General features: G+C 36.8%; 1 protein-coding gene across 2 annotated transcripts in view; it reads right to left on the bottom strand.

Annotated features, from left to right (window-relative positions):
* Positions 1-19,731, bottom strand: part of CPLANE1 (ciliogenesis and planar polarity effector complex subunit 1) — a 126,187-nt gene extending 106,456 nt beyond the window's left edge. For both annotated transcript variants that reach the window (XM_047093370.1, XM_047093378.1), the window contains exons 1-11: positions 19,651-19,731; positions 15,082-15,217; positions 14,849-14,968; positions 13,928-14,157; positions 9,140-9,246; positions 6,602-6,758; positions 6,067-6,170; positions 4,623-4,805; positions 1,533-1,782; positions 1,204-1,359; positions 271-1,040 (exon numbers count right to left, since the gene is read on the bottom strand). In XM_047093370.1, coding sequence (XP_046949326.1) covers positions 271-1,040; positions 1,204-1,359; positions 1,533-1,782; positions 4,623-4,805; positions 6,067-6,170; positions 6,602-6,758; positions 9,140-9,246; positions 13,928-14,157; positions 14,849-14,968; positions 15,082-15,217; positions 19,651-19,731 — 2,294 coding nt within the window. The remainder of the gene's footprint in view (positions 1-270; positions 1,041-1,203; positions 1,360-1,532; positions 1,783-4,622; positions 4,806-6,066; positions 6,171-6,601; positions 6,759-9,139; positions 9,247-13,927; positions 14,158-14,848; positions 14,969-15,081; positions 15,218-19,650) is intronic.
* Positions 19,732-20,033: the final 302 nt, after the last annotated feature.

The following is a 20,033-nucleotide window of genomic DNA, read 5'->3' as shown; positions in this document are numbered from 1 at the left end:
GCCCAAGACTAATATGTCTGTTGAATAACATTTGACTTAAATATAAAAATCTATTAATGCTGACTGGTAAGGGATACAGAGTTTCTTTTTGGGATTATAGAAACATTCTGGAATTGGTGCTAAGAGTTCTACAGCCTTGTGACTATACTAAAAATCAATGAATTTTACACTTTAAAATGGTGAATTTTACAGCATGAGAGTTATATCTCAACTTTTCAAAAAGGAAAACATCTATAATGTTAATGGTACCCTAATATAAAGTAATTATACCTGTGTCCTGGTTGTTGAGCAAGATTTACTACTTGAGGATGAATCTTGAAAGATGAACTCCAAGACCAGTTTTCCTGAGAACCACTATCTGGAAACATTTGAAAAATGGGTACCACCAATTTGTCTTGATTTGCTGTTCTACTTCCATCAACTGACGTTGAAATAACTTCAGGCTGAAGAATGTATATGCCATTTAAATAAGCAGCTACCATTTTGAGTAAATGAAAACAAGCCAAAAGCTTCTCTGAAAATAACTGACCCTGCTGTTGCTGAATCAGCAAAAGCTTTATAGTATTTGAGGTCAGCTTTACCAAATGTCCCACATCTTGTTTGTATCTCATATCCCAATACTGGATTGACAAACACTGATGAAAAAGTTGAAAGATACAAAGTACCCATGCATTATGTCTTGTGCTCTTGCTTGAAAAAGGATCAAGTTTGGGGAAAGGACATCTTATAAATTGAAGAATGTAGAAAAAATGAGTGATACAAACAACTGTGTAATTTAACATTAAATTTTTTTCTGTTACATTTTTTGAAATTCCTATAGTCCATGCTGCAAGGAGATTCTTCTGGACAGAATGCAGTTCTGTAATGGTTCTGTCTGTCTCCTCTGTATTATCCTCTGCATGTATCGTATCAAACATAGACGCAAATTCCAATCTTCCCTCCTTGACATAACTGAACAATGGATCCTTTTTTTGGTTCCAAAGTGAGAATAAGTTGTTTGGAAAGTGTTTGCCTTCATTAGTTTCTTCTGCTTCAAAATCCTAAAACATGAGTGAAGAAAATCATGCTTAATTTAATATCTTATAAGTAAAATCACTGGTGTTCTCAAATTTCTCTCCCTTGAACAAGAGAAAAATAAAATATGTTTCTTGGAATAAAGTCAATATGTAACTGTTCAAAGTAAATAAAAGACCTACTAAGTACCTGAAAATCTTCTGCTTTTTCATTTAAGTTCATTGTTTCTTCTGCCTGTAAGAATCTGGGGACAGTAGAATCAGCTACACTTTTATTTCCTTGGTGTTTTAACAGGCTAGACCTTAGGGAATCCAGTGATCGCAAGTTCAGTCCTTTGCCCTTTGGCTGTAGAAGAAAAGATAAAAGACACCCAAGAGCAAAATTTTATCTGTAATTCTATCACAAGCAATTAAAAATTCTATAGACAACTATATACAATCCAAGGACATTACTGTCAGTATGGTTTTAGATCTGAAAAGACAAGCCAACTTTTACCAGCAATACCAAAAGCACTATACCTTAGACAATACCATACTTTGGTACATTTTCTCAAGCCTCTGGGTTGAATCAAGTAGAAGGGATCTCATGAGCACTGATGGAGAGAGGTTATCAAGAAATCGAAGGGTTGTGACCATGTATCCATCAGAAATAATGAGGTAGGGTAATCTTGAGTGTGCTTTTATAGAAAATCTCTGTCTCATAGGGTCACTATCAGAAGCTGTTGAATCTACAGAATTATTTGAATCTTGAAATGTAAGCTGCTGTGGTCTAGCAAACAAACACAAAATTGAAGAATTAGTAAAAGAAAAATCTTAAAGGAAAGAATCAGATTATTCCAAAGAAAAGCAACACAACAATTAAAAGCTACAGAATGATAAAACAGCCAGTTAAACACACTAACATTAAATTGTATATATCTGTAAGGAAGACATAAGTGATTAAATAAAATGTAGGTTTATGTGTTTTTTAAATATTCCCTGAATTGTGGCATTCACTCTATTTTGTTTTTAATTTAGTTTTATACAAACTATTTCAGAAAAGAAGGCAGTTCATATACAAACTATTTCAGAAAAGAATTAAGGCAGTTCAGTTTTACTATTACAGAGAATTAAGTAATTAACCTTCTTTCTTACTATATATTTAAATATACTTATAAGAATATAATTGTGAGTTATGAATACATAATTAAGTAATATTAAATAATCAGAATCAGGTACACCACCATAACAGTAAGTACATTTACGAAGAAAGTCAAATTTAATCTTCAGCTGATAAAATTTTACCCACTACTATCTTCTCCAAATGTCTTTCTCAGTTTTTTCTTTCTCCTCCTTAATAACAGGTGTATTCATTACAGACATTTTTCTAAATTTATTTTTTTAATAATAAATATGTATCACTTATATAATCAAAAAAAGTAATCCATTTTAAAAGGCCCTAAACTGGGGGCACCTGGTGGCTCAGCCGGTTAATTAAGCATCTGACTTCAGCTCAGGTCATGACCTCACAGTTAGTGAGTTTGAGCCCCACATCAAGCTCTGTGCTGACAGCTTGGACCCTGGAGCTGCTTCAGATTCTCTGTCTCCCTCTCTCTGCCCCTACCTTCCCCACTTGACTCTATCTCTCTCAAAAAAAAATAAATAAATAAGCCTTAAAAAAATTTTTTTTAAGTCCTAAATTGGGGTGCCTGGGTGGCTCAGTGGTTAAGCATCTGACCCTTGGTTTTGGCTCAGGTCATGATCTCATAGTTCATGGGTTGGAGTCTCACATTGGGTTCTGCAGCCATGTAGTGGAGCCTGCTTGGGATTTTCTCTCTTCCTCTCTCTCTGCCCCTCCCCTGCTCATGTTCTCTCTCTCAAAATAAATACACTTTTTTTTTTTAAAAAAGGTCCTGGGGCGCCTGGGTGGCTCAGTCGGTTAAGCGGCCGACTTCGGCTCAGGTCATGATCTCGCGGTCCGTGAGTTCGAGCCCCATGTCGGGCTCTGTGCTGACTGCTCAGAGCCTGGAGCCTGTTTCAGATTCTGTGTCTCCCTCTTTCTGACCCTCCCCCGTTCATGCTCTGTCTCTCTCTGTCTCAAAAATAAAATAAACGTTAAAAAAATTTTTTTTGAAAAAAAAAAAAAGGTCCTAAATTAGTTTGTTGTTTTTTTTCGCGCAGACTCCACGCCCAGTGCAGAGCCCAACTCTGGGCTTAAAATCACAACCCTGAGATCAAGACCTGAGCCAAGACCAAGAGTCGGATGCCTAATGGACTGAGCCACCCAGGAGTTCCCTAAATTAAAGAAGACTATGAGGGGGGTGCCTGGGTGGCTCAGTCCGTTAAGCATCCGACTTCCACTCAGGTCATGATCTTGTTGTGGGTGAGTTCCAGTCGGCATTGGGCTCTGTGTTGACAGCTCAGAGCCTGGAGCCTGCTTCAGATTCAGGGTCTCCTTCTCAGTCCCTCCCCCACTTGCTCGCACATGCGCGCACACGCGCTCTCTCGCTCTCTCCCACAAAAGTAAATAAACATTACAAAATTTTTTTAAATAAATAAGAATATGAGGACATTCAAGTCAATTACAAATTGGACCATAAAGAAATAAGGAAAAAAAATACTTTCACTGCAGGAAGTGTCAATTTTTTTTAAAAGATCTTATTGTTAAGTAATCTCTACACCCAAAGTGGGGCTCCAACTCACAATCCCAAGATCAAGAGTCACATGCTCTTCCAACTGAGCCAGCCAGAGTCCCCAACAAATTTTTCACTTATAATTTTCCAGTGCTAAAAATTAAGCATCACTTTTTGCTACAAATAATCAAGGACAATCCCTCAATCTCCTTTCTGTGAAGCAATAGCAATGGAGTGATTTCAAAATCCTTTTCCAATGTTTTTGTTTTGTAAATACCTATGTGTATATGTCAGGTCATATCTAATACTAACATCAATAAAAAAAAATATTTACTAAGCACTTATGTCAGAATTGTGCTTATTTATAACCATTTATTATTTTACTTCATTCCCTCAACCCTAAGAGACAAATATAGTCATTTTCACTTCCCAGTAAAAGAAAAAGAGCTTAAGGTATAACTTACCCAAAGTCATACAACTAATAAGTAGAAGAACGAAGATTTAAATTTGATCTGACTCCAAAGCCAAACTGCTACCCCATCCCACAATTAAAAATTAAAACATGGCTAAATTCTAAATTCTTCTATCCATTTCCAACAACTTTTCCCCTTCTTCCCTTTGGGGGAAAAAAACAGATAAATCCATGTGCCAAGTTAATTTTGAGTTACTCATTTATTTAAGTGGCCTTCTTTTAAAGAAACAATAAAAGACATATCACACTTCTTTGAATTTTACATAAAAGAAGACAAATGTTTCAGTGCTATTGAATGTTTAAATAACTTATACTTACATAGTCACAATGTCATATTTTCACCAGGATTTAGCAACAAAAAGAAATAGAAGAAAACTATAAATAAGAAACAGATATTGAAAGGACAGACTCAAAGAGAGCAAAAGACAATTCGAAAGATGAAATTATTTTTTAAAAATACCCAATAAAGTAATACCAAAAGAGAAAACCTTCTACAAACAAATTAAAATAATTCAAATGTCTCACCTATATGTTATGAGTGGGTGAAAAGGAATAAATTCTGCTGGCCCAAATTCTATAGAGCAACCAAATGTAATTAATGTTACCAATTCACCTTGACAGGTCAATAAAACCAGGGAGCCACGTTTTAACATACAAGCCAGAAAAAGACTATCATGAGTCCAGCTGATATCACCTACCCAGTAGGACCTAGAAAAAGCAAGACAGTATGTTTAGAAAGGACTCTCTACAATGTCTTTGACAATTTAAAATGGCCAAGCAGAGTTGAAACACTTCAAAAAATAAGGAGGAAAGAATGAACAGTAGCAAACTGCCACATACATTTCGTGTATTTTACTTCCCAGAAAAAAGGTAAGGAAAAAAAGGAGTTTGCTCATCAACATCTACTCCACAAAACATACAAACTAGAAATTCATGTAGACACATAAGCAAATGATAAGATGAAAATACTCCCTAAAAGAGTTAAGCTTTTTAGTCACTCACATTTTAATTAGAACTTTAATTCTATTGGTGTCTACAACTCAAATCTACTGATAGATTTAAAGGTCAATCAATACCATGTCTGCCCTCTCTCTGCAGCTTGCTAGAGGTTCCATGCAGCAGCAGACTCCCTCTTCCCAAAGTCATCCTTACAGCTCCTTAACTATCTAGTAATATTAATCTTTCATGGAGACAAAAAGTAGCTCCTTATGTAAATAATGACGTACACTCTAAGTCAAAGAGACCACTGCACTGAGACCAGCAATTCATTCATTTTTTTTTCTTTCTTTTCTTTTCTTTTCTTTTCTTTCTCTTTTTGAAGTATAGTCAAGACACAATGTTACATTAATTTCAGGTGTAAGAATGAGTAATACCTTCAGAAAAGAACTTTTGGGCGGGGAAAGAAAATGAAGAGGCAAGACTAGATAGATCTGAAAACTTTGAAAATTCAGAGAACAGCAAAGAAAAATGTTCAGAAAAGGAAATTAGGAAGTCCAAGAGGAAACCTATCTACTCTATAATCCCAAATAGATCCTGGTAGAGGCTCTTGTGCTATCAAAAATCCTGATTATTGCTATTAACCCACATGCAGAGCATGCCAACTTTGTTTAAAAAGCTATAAACACCTCAGCCACCCCAAGTATATAATGATCTTCCCAGTCCAGGTTTTCTCATTTCAGTCTCTAATTAAGCCCAATATCCCCTATCCAGTTATGATTCCACTCCTCCTGAGATAACACAGAAAAAAATAAAAGAGAAAAGAAAATATGTTCATGTATCTTCCACCCTACCAGATCCTTCCTTAAGATTTTCCTTCATATAGCAATTAATCAAGCACAAATGCTGAAAGTAAGCTGCATTATCTACCTAAATATCTATTTAGATATCTTTTGTATTATCAGAGCCTTAAACTTATTAAACTATTAGAAGAGAAAATAAAAATGCTATGCAGAAACACAAGAGTTCATACCTGATAAGTGTAGGTGGAACCACAGGATTCTTATTACTACACCCTCTCAGGCTACCACAGAGAGTAACAAAATTCAACGTGTTTATAAACAATACCTGAGTTGCCTAGAAAGCAAAAAAAAAAAAAAAAATGTAAAAAAACATTAAAATTATTTTACTTTAATCATTACTTATAATTCTAGAGACCTAGAGACCTATTATTATATTAATAAACTATCTTGGAAGTCTTTCCCAACTGGCAAAACAATACTGAAAACTGAAACTCCTCACTCTTTTATACTATATTTTAAGGACATCAGTTACCACTTTGCCCTTCTTCCTTTTTGTTACCCTGTTTTCACTTCTGAAGGCCAAGTTTTGAAATTATAGCTTCTGGATAAAATAACTTTATGTTAAAGTTAAACTGGATCAGAAAACACCACAATGTTAAACTGGATCAGAAAACACCAATATAAAGAACATAAAGTAGTATTACAAGACAACTCCAAATTGAACTCTTTCATAGGTTACTTTCAAGACAGATTACATATACTGACCTTTGGGTCTTTCTGATTAAGAGTTACTGCCAGAGTAATGCCATCTCTTGAAAAGGCAGAAATTAGAGCTCCTCTTGACTTTACCGATTCACATTTGGGAATTAGATGGCACAGAAGGCAGTCTTGTTGTGCCCAATGAACATGGTATGGCAACGATCTAAGTAAGTAATGAAATAATTGAAAATAGGAAATATAGTAACTTTTAATATTTAGCTCATCATAAAAAACTTAAGGGTCCAATTCCTATATGTGCATGAATATTAGAGGCCCTCTTAGCAACTGCTCAGAATTTTCATCCATGCCACAAAAGAGCAGTTGCCAGTTAAACAGGTTCAGTATCAGCACTTTGTTAGTAATGGCATGTTCCATAGTCAACCCCAAATGCATCTGTTTTGACAAAACATTTAGATGACACATATTATACATCACTGTAAACATTTTCACAGAAATTAAATAGAGAAGAATGGATTTTTAAAATAGTGGCAATGTTCTGGGGTACATGGATGGCTCATTCAGGAGAGCGTGTGACTCTTGATCTTGGGTTTATAAGTTCAAGTCCCATGTTAGATGTAGAGATTACTTAAAAATAAAATCTTAACTGGCTCAGTCAGTTAAGCATCTGACCCTTGATTTCTGCTCAGGTCATGATCTAAAGGTTCTGGGATTCTCTCTCCCTCTCTCTCTCTGCCCCTTCCTCTCTCTCCCTCAAAATAAATAAACTTAAAATAAAATAAAATCTTTAAAAAATAAAAATAACATAGTGGCAATGTTCTATATTTGGTATATGGTTACACACATGTATATTTATTAGAGTCCAACTCATTATACACCTAATATATAAAGTACCAGAGCATAAGAAAATTAAGAAAATTTTAAAAATCACACTATTTTACTAAATCTTACTGAAGCATGATATGCTTTTTTTAAAAGTTTATTTATTTAGAGAGAGTGCATGCTCACAAGTGGGGGAGAGGCAGAGAGAGAGGGAGAGAGAATCCCAAGTAGGCTCCACACTGTAAGTGCAGAGCCTAAAGCAGGGCTCGAACTCATGAACCATGAAATCATAACCTGAGCCAAAGTCGAGAGTCCAAAGCTTAACTGACTAAGAAACCCAGGTGCCCAGGCATGATATGCTTTTAATGCACTATGTATTTTATTGGGCTTTGTAGTATATATAAAACTATTTCTAGTTTAAAAAGTATGTGAGCAAGGGTGCCTAGGTGGCTCATTTGGTTAACTGTCCGACTTTGGCTCAGGTCATGATCTCACAGTTCATAAGTTTGAGCCCTACATTAGGCTCTGTGCTGACAGCTCAGAGCCTGGAGCCCGCTTCAGATTCTGTCTCCCTCTCTCTCTCTGCCCCTCCCCTGCTCACACACTCTCTCTCTCTCTCAAAAATAAATAAACAGGGGCGCCTGGGTGGCTCAGTCGGTTAAGTGGCCGACTTCGGCTCAGGTCACGATCTCGCGGTCCGTGAGTTCGAGCCCTGCATCGGGCTCTGTGCTGATGGCTCAGAGCCTGGAGCCTGTTTCAGATTCTGTGTCTCCCTCTCTCTCTGCCCCTCCCCCGTTCATGCTCTGTCTCTCTCTGTCTCAAAAATAAATAAACGTTAAAAAAAATTAAAAATAAATAAATAAATAAATAAATAAACATTAAAAAAAACAAAAAAACTATGTGAGCAGGTCTCCTGGGTGGCTCAGTCAGTTAAGCATCTGACTCTTGATTTTGACTCAGGTCATGATCTCACAGTTGATGAGATCAAGTACTGAGTTGGACTCTGCACTGACAGTGCAGAGCCTGCTTGGGATTCTCTCTCTCTCCCTCTGCCCTTCCCCCACTCATGTGCACACATTCTTGCTCTCAAAATAAACATTTAAATAAAAAATAATAAAAAGTACTTGAGTAGTTAAAAGGTACAGTAGTGGGGCGCCTGGGTGGCTCAGTCGGTTGAGCATCCGACTTCAGCTCAGGTCACGATCTCGAGGTTCGTGAGTTCGAGCCCCGCGTCAGGCTCTGGGCTGATGGCTCACAGCCTGGAGCCTGCTTCCTATTCTGTGTCTCCCTCTCTCTCTGCCCCTCCCCCATTCATGCTCTGTCTCTCTCTGTCTCAAAAATAAATAAACATTAAAAAAAATTAAAAGTTACAGTAGTAAATTCGAGCTATATCCTTTTTAAAATTCAATTATTTCCCAAAATACCTATCTCTATAATTTTAATACAAGCAAGACCATAGCCTGTCTTACCTTTTACATGTTCTTAATTCCATGAAAGGAAATAAAAATGAGAAAAACCTTGCAGAACCTGCTTCTGATCCTCTGTTCCCTCCCTCTCTGCTCCTCCCCCTGCTTGTTCTAAAAATAAACAAAACATTAAAATGAAAACTAAAATAACAACAGTACCTATGGGAAGAATAGATCTGTAAGGTCTCAAAAGTTCAAATTTACATTTCATTTAATTAATCTTATGTGTTTATGGGTGAAAAAATAATAATATTTTAAAAGGGACAGAAAATAAGGAAAAAGAAAACCTTTATCTCACCTTACAGGTGTAAATACATTCTCATGCCACCGAATTGCTAGAAATGTTAACTTCAGACATTCTCCAGAATAAAAAGTAAATGAACACAAGCAGCAATCTCCAAATAACTGTAGATAAATTTAATAAACTTTAGTATACAATTAATCCGAAAATAAACTAAGATATGTAAAACATATATTCTCATCATAAATAAAATAAATGAAACATACAGAAATCCTGCTTGTATTATTCTTAACATAAGACTAAAGAATAAGTAATTTATTTCTGAGCCAGGGGGACCAAATGGGAAATCAAGGTGCAGCTTATTGGCTTAAGAAAACATACTGGGGCACCTGGGTGGCTCAGTTAAGCATCCGACTTCAGCTCAGGTCATGATCCCATGGTTTGTTGGTTCGAGCCCCACATCAGTTTCTGTGCTGACAGCTCAGAGCCTGGAGCCTGCTTCAGATTCTGTGTCTTTCTTTCTCTGCCCCTCCCCCGCTAACTCACACTCTTTCTCTCTCTCAAAAATAAACATAATTTTTAAAAATTAAAAAAACACTGCCAATGAAGAATAGACATTTTCCCAAAGAAGGCACCCAGATGGCTAACAAACACATGAAAAGATGCTCAACATCACTCATCACCAGGGAGATACAAATCAAAACCACAATGAAATACCACCTCACACCTGTCAGAATGTATTGTAAAATTAACAACACAACACACAACAGGTGTTGGCGAGGATGCAGAGAAAGGGGCACACTCTTGCACTCTTGGTGGGAACGTAAACTGGCGCAGCCACCCCAGAAAACAGTATGGAGGTTGCTCATAAAGTTAAAAATAGAACTATCCTACAACCCAGCATTGCACTACTAAGTATTTACCCAAAGGATACAAAAATACAGATTCAAAGGGGTACATGCACCCCAATGTTTATAACAGCATTATCAACAATAGCCAAACTATGGAAAGAGTCCAAGTGTCCATCAACTGATGGATAAGTGTGATATATATATAAAACAGAATATTACTCGGTCATCAGAAAGAATGAAATCTTGACATTTTCAATGACTTGGATGGAGCTAGAGTGTATTATGCTAAGCAAAATAAGTCAGTCTGAGAAAGACAAGTACCATATGATTTCACTCATGTGGAATTTAAGAAACAAAACAGATGAGGGGCACCTGGGTGGCTCAGTTGGTTGGGCGTCCGACTTCAGTTCAGGTCATGATCTTGTGGTTGATGAGTTTGAGCCCCACATTGGGCTCTGTGTTGACAGCTCAGAGCCTAGAGCCTACTTCTGATTCTGTGTCTCCCTCTCTCTCTGCCCCCTCCCCTGGTTCATGCTGTCTCTCCCTCAAAAAATAAACATTAAAAAAAAAAAAACTAAACAGATGAACATATGGGAGGGGCAAAAAAAGAAAAAAAGAGGGAAACAAGCCATAAGAGACTCTTAAGATAGGGAACTGAAGGTTGATGGAGGGAGGTGGGTGGGGCGTGGGCTAAATGGGGAATGGGTTTTGAGAGGGCACTGGTTATGAACACTGGGTGTTGTATGTAAATGATAAGTCACTGAATTCTACTCCTGAAACCAATATTGCACTATATATTAACTAACTAGATTTAAATAGAAATTTGAAAAAAATTAATAAAAATTAAGGGCGCCTGAGTGGCTCTGTCAGTTAAGCAAGCATCCAACTCTTAGTTTCAGCTCAGGTCATGATCTAACGGTTTGTGGGTTTGAGTCCCACATTGCGCTCTGCACTGAGCTCACAGCCTGCTTAGGATTGTCTCTCTCTGCTCCTTCCCCACATGCATGCTTGCTCTCTCTCTGAAAATAAATAAATAAACTTTAAAAAATTAAAAAAGGAAGGAAACACTGTAATTTACTGTGGCTGAAACTGGATTCTTATAATTTTTTTTCTCTTATTTTATAGTTATTTATTATCTAAATTAGGGCACTACCCCCGGGGTGGGAAGAAGATAAAGGAAAAAAAATTCAAAATGCAATTTCTAACAACAGTGGACTGGGTAATAAAATGTTGGTCCATACATATAAAGAGTGCATGCAGCTATTGATAATGTTTTTTAGTTAATGAATGTGTTCTTTCCTGGTAATTAAATGGCTTAATTATCACCAATTCTAGCTTTTTAAATTATAAAACTAGTTATATTTTAAAAATGGAGAAAAGTACAGAATCACACTTGTAAATACAGATAACAAACTGATGTTTGCCAGAGGGGAGTAGGATGCAGGGCAGGGGCGTGGACAAAATGGGTGAAGGGGAGTGGGAGATACAGGCTTCTAGTTATGTAACAAATAAGTCATGGGAATAAAAGGTACAACAGAGGGTATACAATCAATGGCATAATAATAGTTTTGATGGTAATAGATGGTGGCTACACTTGTGGAAAGCACAGCATAACATAAAGAGTTCATGAATCATCATGTTGTATACCTGAAACTAATGTAACATTGTGTCTCAACTATACTGAAATTAAAAAATAAATAAAAATTGGGGCATCTGGGTGGCTCAGTCAGTTAGGCATCCGACTCTTTGATTTCAGCTCAGGGCATAATCCTAGGGTTGTGCAATCACACTCAGTTTCTACTCTTGAGTGTGGAGCCTGCTGAGGATTCCCTCTCTCTGTCTGCCTCTCCCCCCTACTCGTGCTCTCTAAATAAATAAATAAATAAATAAATAAATAAATAAATAAACTAGGGAAAATACTAGGAAAAGAGAAAGGAAGCTCTAAGGTCAAGCCATTTTTTTTATTCAAGTATAATTAACATACAGTGTTATATTAGTTTCAAGTGTACAGTATAATGATTCAACAATTCTACACATCTCAGTGTTTATCAAGGTAAGTGTGCTCTTAACACCCTTTATCTATTTCATCCACCCCTCACCCACCTCCCCTCTGGCAACCACCAGTTTGTTCTCTGTATTTAAGAGTCTGTTCCTTTTGTCTTTCAGATTCAACATATAATTTAAGTCATGGTATTTGCCTTTCTCTGATTGGACTTATTTCACTTAGCATTATACCCTCTAGCTCCATCCATGTTGTTGCAAATGGCAAGATCTCATTATTCTTTATCACTGAGTAATTATGACATTTTAAAAATAAACCACATCTTCTTTATCCATTCATCTATTGATAGACACTGGCTTGCTTCCATATCTTAGCTACTGTATATAATGGTGTAGTAAACATAGGGGTGTATATGTCTTTTCAAATAAGTGTTTTTGTTTTCCTTGGGTAAATACCCAGTAGTAGAATTAGTGGATCATATGGTATTTCTACTTTTAATTTTTTGAGGAACCTCCACACTGTTTTCCAAAGTGGCTGCACCAATTCCCACCAACAGTGCATAAGGGTTCCTTTTTCTCCACATCCTTTCCAAATACTTGTCATTTCTTGTCTTTTTTATTCTAGTCATTCTGACAGGTGTAAGGTGATGTATCTCAGCACTTGATTTGCACTTCCCTGATGATGAGTGGTGTTGAGCATCTTTTCATGCATATTTGTCTTCTTTAGAAAAATAATTATTCAGGTCCTCTGCCCATTTTTTAATTGGGTTATTTGTGGTTTTTTGACATTGAGTTGTGTAAGTTCTTTGTATACTTTGGATATTAACCCCTTATTGGATATATTATTTGCAAATATCTTCTCCCGTTCAGTAGATTGTCTTTTTGTTTTGTTGATGGTTTCGTCCTGCGCTGTGCAAAAGCTTATCTTTGTCTAGTTCCAATAGTTTAATTTTGCTTTTGTTTCCCTTGCCAGAGGAGATGTATCTAGAAAAATGTTTCTATGGCTGATGTCAGAGAAAGTACTTCCTATGCTTTCTTCCAGGAATTTTATGGCTTCAGGTCTCACATTTAGGTCTTTAATCCATTTCGAGCTTATTTTTGAGTATGGTGTAAGAAAGTGGTCCAGTTTTCCCAACACCATTTGTTGAAGAGACTTTTTCCCCACTGTATATTCTTGCCTCCTTCATCATAGATTCATTGACCATATACAGGTGGGTTTATTTCTGGGCTGTCTATTTTGTTCCATCGAGCTGTATGTCTATTTTTGTGCCAGTACCATACTGTTTTGATTACTAAGCATTGTAGTATAACTTAAAATCTGGAATTGTGGTATCTCCAGCTTTGTCCTTCTTTTTCAAGACTGTTTTGGCTACTTGGGGTCTTTAATGGGTCCATACAAATTGTGGGTAATTTGTTCCAGTTCTTTGAAAAATGTTGGCATTTTGACAGGGGTTGCATTAAATCTATAGACTATGTTGGGTAGTTTGGACATTTTAAAAATATTGGTTCTTCCAGTCCATGAGCATGGAATATCCTTCCATCTGTGACACCCTCAATGTCTCTCGTCAATGTTTTATAGAGTACAGATTTTTCACCTCCTTGGTTAGATTTATTTCTAGGTGGTTTATTATTTTTGGTGCAATTATAAATGAAATTATTCTCTTAATCTGCTACATCATTACTAGTGTAGAGAAATGCAACAGATTTCTGTATATTCATCTCATATCCTGTGACTTTACTGAATTCATTTGTCAGTTGTAGTGTAGTTTTTTGGTGGAGTTCAAACTATTTTTAATAAACATTTTAAAAAATATGACCAAGAAATGTAAAAATATCTTTTCCACAATAACTTTGCAATTACTGTGACAATTAATGATGATTAAAGATATACAGCAATGCTATCACACACTCTGCTCAACAGCTTCACAAACAGTGCCTGTTCTTACAGTCTGAGATCTCATCTTCTAGAACACCCGTCTGATTTGGATTTTACCTCATTTTTTATAAAGACAGCATGCACTACAGCTTCTTTATCTTCATTAGAAGGCAAATGAACTGCTTCTTCAGGTATGATCTGGGACCACTGGCCTACCAATGAAGGGCTTTTAGAAGATAAGATATTCTTGAATTCCAAATATTCCCAAAGAAATATGTATCCAGGAGTTATAAGCAGAACTCTTCTCCCATTTCCAGATACATACAAGTACAGTCTCAAAGAGCTTGCTTTAAAAAAACAAACAAAAAAAGGCAATTAAACCTGTGAAGTCTGAGTTCCTCCCAGAAAGTACATCATTTATCTATCCTGACAATAAGACTCCTAAATGATGTTTCATTTCCATTCAGGATAAAACTAAGGCACTACTAATAAATTAAAAGTACAAATAATAATATTTACCATGTACTTGTCATGTGATATTAAGAACCCACTGTTATCAGATATGTTAGGCAAGCCAGACTTTTCTTCAAGATGAATCTAAGTATCACAAATAAACACCATCAGGGTGCCTGAGTGGCTCAGTCAGTTAAATGACCAACTCTTGATTTCACCTCAGGCCACGATCTCATGGTTTGTGGGTTCGAGTCCTGCAGCGGGCTCTGCATTGAGCATGGAGCCTGCTTAAGATTCATATTCTCTCTCTCTCTCTCTCTCTCCCCCTCTCCCTCTCCCTCTCTTTGCCCCTCCCCCACTCACCTGTGTGCTCTCCCTAAATAAACAGTAAAAAACAAACACCATCAAAAAAATCATATATATATACAAGAAAACATATATATGTATATGTATATATTTATATATACACAGATATATTTATGCACACATACAGAGATATTTTTAAAATAGTAATAGGAAAATGTTTCATCTTCTTTTCCTCCCATTTATCAAGGAAACCAATTTAAACAAATAAAAAATTCCCACCTACTGCAGCTTGAATCATTTTCTTAGGCTTTTCAGCTGCCTGTACAGTTTTCAAGCAATCTTGATCTTTGTTCCAAAGAAAAAGCTCCCCTGTAGTGAGTACCCCAACCAGCCAGGCATCTGTTTCCAAAAAGGAAATACAATAGTTATAATCTAATATTTCCCTTAATATTACCCCAAGTTTTTATGAATACAATTAATCTAGCCTTTTGAAAATATCAGTACTACTTAACCATTACTGGATGTTGTTAGGACAATAGCATCCTTCAACAAAGGCTGCAGACAAGGAATTTTCTTCTTTGTTCTTCCAGAGAGCAAATTAATTTCATTTATAAATTTATTATCCAAAAGGAAAACAGCTTCATTTTCCTAAGAGAAGAAACATATGACACTTAAGAGGTGCCAGGAGGTAATTCAACCTCTAATCTAAATAAATTATCCCAGAAAGGAAAACAAAGTGACATTCAAGAAAGATTATACATTTGTACCACAAATCAGAAAATGAAAATAAGGTTGATTAGGTATCCTGGAGATTTTTCACTCTATCTTAAAATATTTATTAGAATTACTAGGTAAGATGACCTAATGGCTGCACCTAGACCTTTTTGACCTTTAAAATTATAAGAGTACTGGGAATGCAAGCTGGTGCAGCCACTCTGGAAAACAGTATGGAGGTTCCTCAAAACACTAAAAATAGAACTACCCTATGACCCAGTAATTGCACTACTAGGTATTATCCAAGGGATACAGGTGTGCTGTTTCGAAGGGACACATGCACCCCCATGTTTATAGCAGCACTATCAACAATAGCCAAAGTATGGAAAGAGCCCAAATGCCCACTGATGAATGAATGGATAAAAAAGATGTGGTTTATATATATAATGGAGGATTACTCGGCAATCGAAAACAGTGAAATCTTGCCATTTGCAACTACATGGATGGAACTGGAGGGTATTATGCTAAGTGAAATTAGTCAGAGAAAGACAAGTATCATATGACTTCACTCATATGAGGACTATAAGAGACAAAACAGATGAACATAAGGAAAGGGAAACAAAAAGAATATAAAAACAGGGAGGGTGACAAAACAGAAGAGACTCATAAATATGGAGAACAAACTGAGGGTTACTGGAGGGGTGGTGGGAGCGGGGGATGGGCTAAATGGGTAAGAGGCACTAAGGAATCTACTCCTGAAATCATTGTTGCACTATATGCTAATTAATCTGGATGTAAATTAAAAAAAATTAAAATTAAAGAAAAAAATAATAAAATAAATAAGATAAAATTAGAAGAGTGCTGGGCCCCTAGGTGGTTCAGTTGTTTAAGTAGTTAGGTGTCTAACTTCAGCTCAGGTCATAATCTCATGGTTCACGGGTTTGAGCCCTGCATTCGGATCTGTGCTGACAGCTTAGAGCCTAGAGCCTATTTGGGATTCTGTGTCCCTGTCTCTCCCCTGCTCGTACTCTCTCCCTTTCTCAAAGATAAATAAACACTAAAAATATTTTTTTAATTATAAAAGTGTCTTACAATTCTGCTAGCCAAAATTGGGTTACGTGTTGTTTAATTTCATCAATTTGATCAGTAGTATGGGCAAGCTTTTTAATTATTTACCTACACTAGGGGCACCTGGGTGGCTCAGTCAGTTAAGCGTCCAACTCTTGATTTTGGCTCAGGTCATGATATCATGGTGTGTGAGATTGAGCCCCTTACTGGGTTCTGTGCTGACATCAGGAGCCTGGTTGGGATTCTCTCTCTCCCGCTCTCTCTCTGCCCCTCCCCTGCTTGTCCATACGCTCTCTCTCTCAAATGTACATTTAAAAAAAAAAAAAAAAAGAGGCGCCTGGGTGGCGCAGTCAGTTAAGCGTCCGACTTCAGCCAGGTCACGATCTCGCGGTCCGTGAGTTCGAGCCCCGCGTCAGGCTCTGGGCTGATGGCTCAGAGCCTGGAGCCTGTTTCCGATTCTGTGTCTCCCTCTCTCTCTGCCCCTCCCCCGTTCATGCTCTGTCTCTCTCTGTCCCAAAAATAAATAAACGTTGAAAAAAAAAAATTAAAAAAAAAAAAAACACAGCATCTTTAAAAAGAAAGAAGAGACTAGAGGAAGTTAACGATATAATTTCTCACAGGAAATGACACTAACACTAAAACGCCAATCGTTAAAATTTTCATAATTATTACATATTCTAAGAGGATTTTATAGGCTTGCTAAATTTCCCTAAGGTGACGAATCTCTTCCATATATTGTGAATGGTATTCCTGGATTTCTGGTGTATCCTGGCCCAACTTTATCCTAGTTTTAAGGGGCATAGGGCATACTCCTGAAAATCACAATGTTAAGAAAACAGTGCACTGACTGTTCCGGTAAGAAAGGATTCAGAAGATTAAATATTCCCTTTGGTTACAAAAAACAAAATGTTTCTGCACAGCACAGGAGGAAACCATCAACAAAAAGGCAATCTACTGAATGGGAGAAGATATTTGCAAATGATATGTTCAATAAGGGGTTAATATCCAAAGTATACAAAGAAATTATACAACTCAACACCAAAAAACCCCAAATAACCCGATTAAAAATGGGCAGAGGACCTGAATAGACATTTTTCTAAAGAAAGTATACAGACGGTCAATAGATACATGAAAAGATGCTCAATATCATATTATCATGGAAGTACATCAAAACCACACTGAGATATATCATCTTACACCTGTCAGAATGACTAGAATCAAAAAGACAAGAGGGGCACCTTGCTGGCTCAGTCAGTGAGCATGGGACTCTTGGTCTCAAGGTCGTGAGTTTGAACCCCACATTGGTACTTACAAATAAAATATTAAAAAAAAAAAAGACAGAAATAACAAGTATTTGGCAAGGATATAGAGAAAAAGAAACACTTATGCACTGTTGGTAGGAATGTAAATTGGTGCAGCTACTCTGGCAAAACAGTATGGAGGTTCCTCAAAAAATTAAAAATAGAAACACCATATGATTCACTAATTCTACTACTGGGTATTTACCAAGGAAAACAAAAACTCTACTCCAAAAAGACATACGCACCTCTATGTTTATTGCAGCATTATTTATAGTAGCCAAGATATGGAAGCAAGCCAGTGTCTATTAATAGATGAATGAATAAAGTTGTGGTATGGGGCACCTGGTGGCTCCTTGGTTAATTGTCCAGCTCTAGAATGCAGCTTAGATCATGATCTCGTGGTTCATGAGTTCAAGCCCTGCATCAGGCTCCTTACTGACAGCACAGAACCTAATTGGGATTCTCTCTCTCCCTCTCTCACTGCCCCTCCCATGCTCTCTCTCTCTCTCAAAATACATGAATAACTTAAAAGAAGAAGAAGGAGGAGGAGGAGGAGGAGGAAGAAAAGGTGGTGGTGGTGGTATAGGGGCATCTGGGTGGCTCAGTGAGTTAAGCGTCTGATTTCAGCTCAGGTCATGATCTTGCAGTTCATGAGTTCAAGCCCCACATCAGGTAGTGGAGAACCTGCTTGGGATTCTCTCTCCCTCCCTCTCTCTGCCCCTTCCCCACTTTGTGTGCACACGCTCTCTCTCAAAATAAATAAATAAACTTAAAAAAAAAAAAGAAGAGGGGGTGCCTGGGTGGTTCAGTTGGTTAGGCATCTACTTCAGCTGAGATCACGATCTCAAGGTTCATGAGTCTGAGCCCCCTATCAGGCTCTCTGCTGTCAGTACAGAGGCTGCTTCAGATCCTCTGTCCCCCTCTCTCTCTGCCCCTCCCTGGCTCATGTTCTTTCTGTCAAAAATAAATAAACATTAAAAAAACAAGTTAAAAAAAAAAGAAGTGATATGTATAAAATGGAATATTACTCAGTGATAAAAAAAAAAGAATGAGACCTTGCCATTTCCAATAACATGAATGGACCTAGAAGGTATAATACTAAGTAAAATAAGTCAGTCAGAGAAAGACAAATATCATGATTTCACTTACATGTTGAATCTAAAAATCAAAATGAACAACAACAAAATAAACAGACTCTTAAATACAGAGAACAAACTTGTAGTTGCCAGAGGGGAGAGGAGTGGGGAGATGGGCAAAATAGTTGAAGGGGATTAAGAAGTACAAACTTCCAGTCATAAAATGTATGTTACCGATATGAAAAGTACAGCAGACAGTATATACTCAGTAATATTGTAATAGTGTTGTCTGGTGACAGATGGTGACTGTACTTATTGTGATGAGCACTGAGTAATGCATGGAATTATAGGATATGTTGTACACCTAAACCTAATATAACATTGCACGTTAATTATATTTAAATTTAAAAATTCCTTTTGATATTTGCCATCTCAACCTTAAATGTAACAGGACAAATTTCTTTTTTTGAAAATAAAGTATTTCTTCTACACAGACCATTTAACTTTCTTGAGAAGCTAACTTGCTCAACATAAAAACAAACAAACAAACAAACAAATGGGCGCCTGGGTGGCTCAGTCGGTTAAGCGTCCAACTTCAGCTCAGGTCATGATCTCGCTGTCTGTGAGTTCAAGTCCCGCTCAGGCTCTGTGCTGATAGCTCAGAGCTGGAACCTGCTTCAGATTATGTGTCTCCTTCTCTCTCTGCCCCTCCCCTGCTCACACTTTGTCTCTCTCTCTCAATAACAAACGTTAAAAAAATTTTTTTTAATTAAAAAAAAAACACAAACACAAAAAACTCTGTTCAGTGAGGTGATCCTGCTAAAGACGATGTTTTTAGACCATAGAACATTCTATCTTAGAGGCAAAGTACACATTTAACACATTATTATAGCTGGTATTGTATGAAGAAAGAAAAACCTACCTGTCCTAACCAGGAGACTCGTGGCCAGGGCTTTTTCTGCTTGATACTTGTTGATGTCAAAACTTCTAATCTTATCTCCATGCTTCTTGCAATGACCAATTAGGTAAAAAGTCACAAGATGCTGTAAATAATAATAATAATAAGTAGCCCATAAGATTTACAAGGATTCTAATTTAGAATGTTCACAAAGTTTTGGTAAATCACTTTTTTCATCAGATCAAGTTAACTGTGTTTTTAAGGTAAGATATAAAGAATGCATTCAGTATCTCATCTTATGTCTTGAATAGTCAAGCAAAATGTATTTGCTTTTTTCACAAGTTGTTTCTCGGGCTATGAAGATAAAAATAAACTAGGAAAAGATCTTCACAATGAAGTTTCTATGT

The sequence above is a fragment of the Lynx rufus genome, unplaced genomic scaffold (assembly GCF_022079265.1).
Source record: "Lynx rufus isolate CCGP_SWC_20201006 ecotype Redwood Valley unplaced genomic scaffold, mLynRuf1.p SCAF_1, whole genome shotgun sequence".
NCBI lineage: Eukaryota > Metazoa > Chordata > Mammalia > Carnivora > Felidae > Lynx > Lynx rufus.
This window is presented reverse-complemented; position numbering and strand designations above follow the sequence as displayed.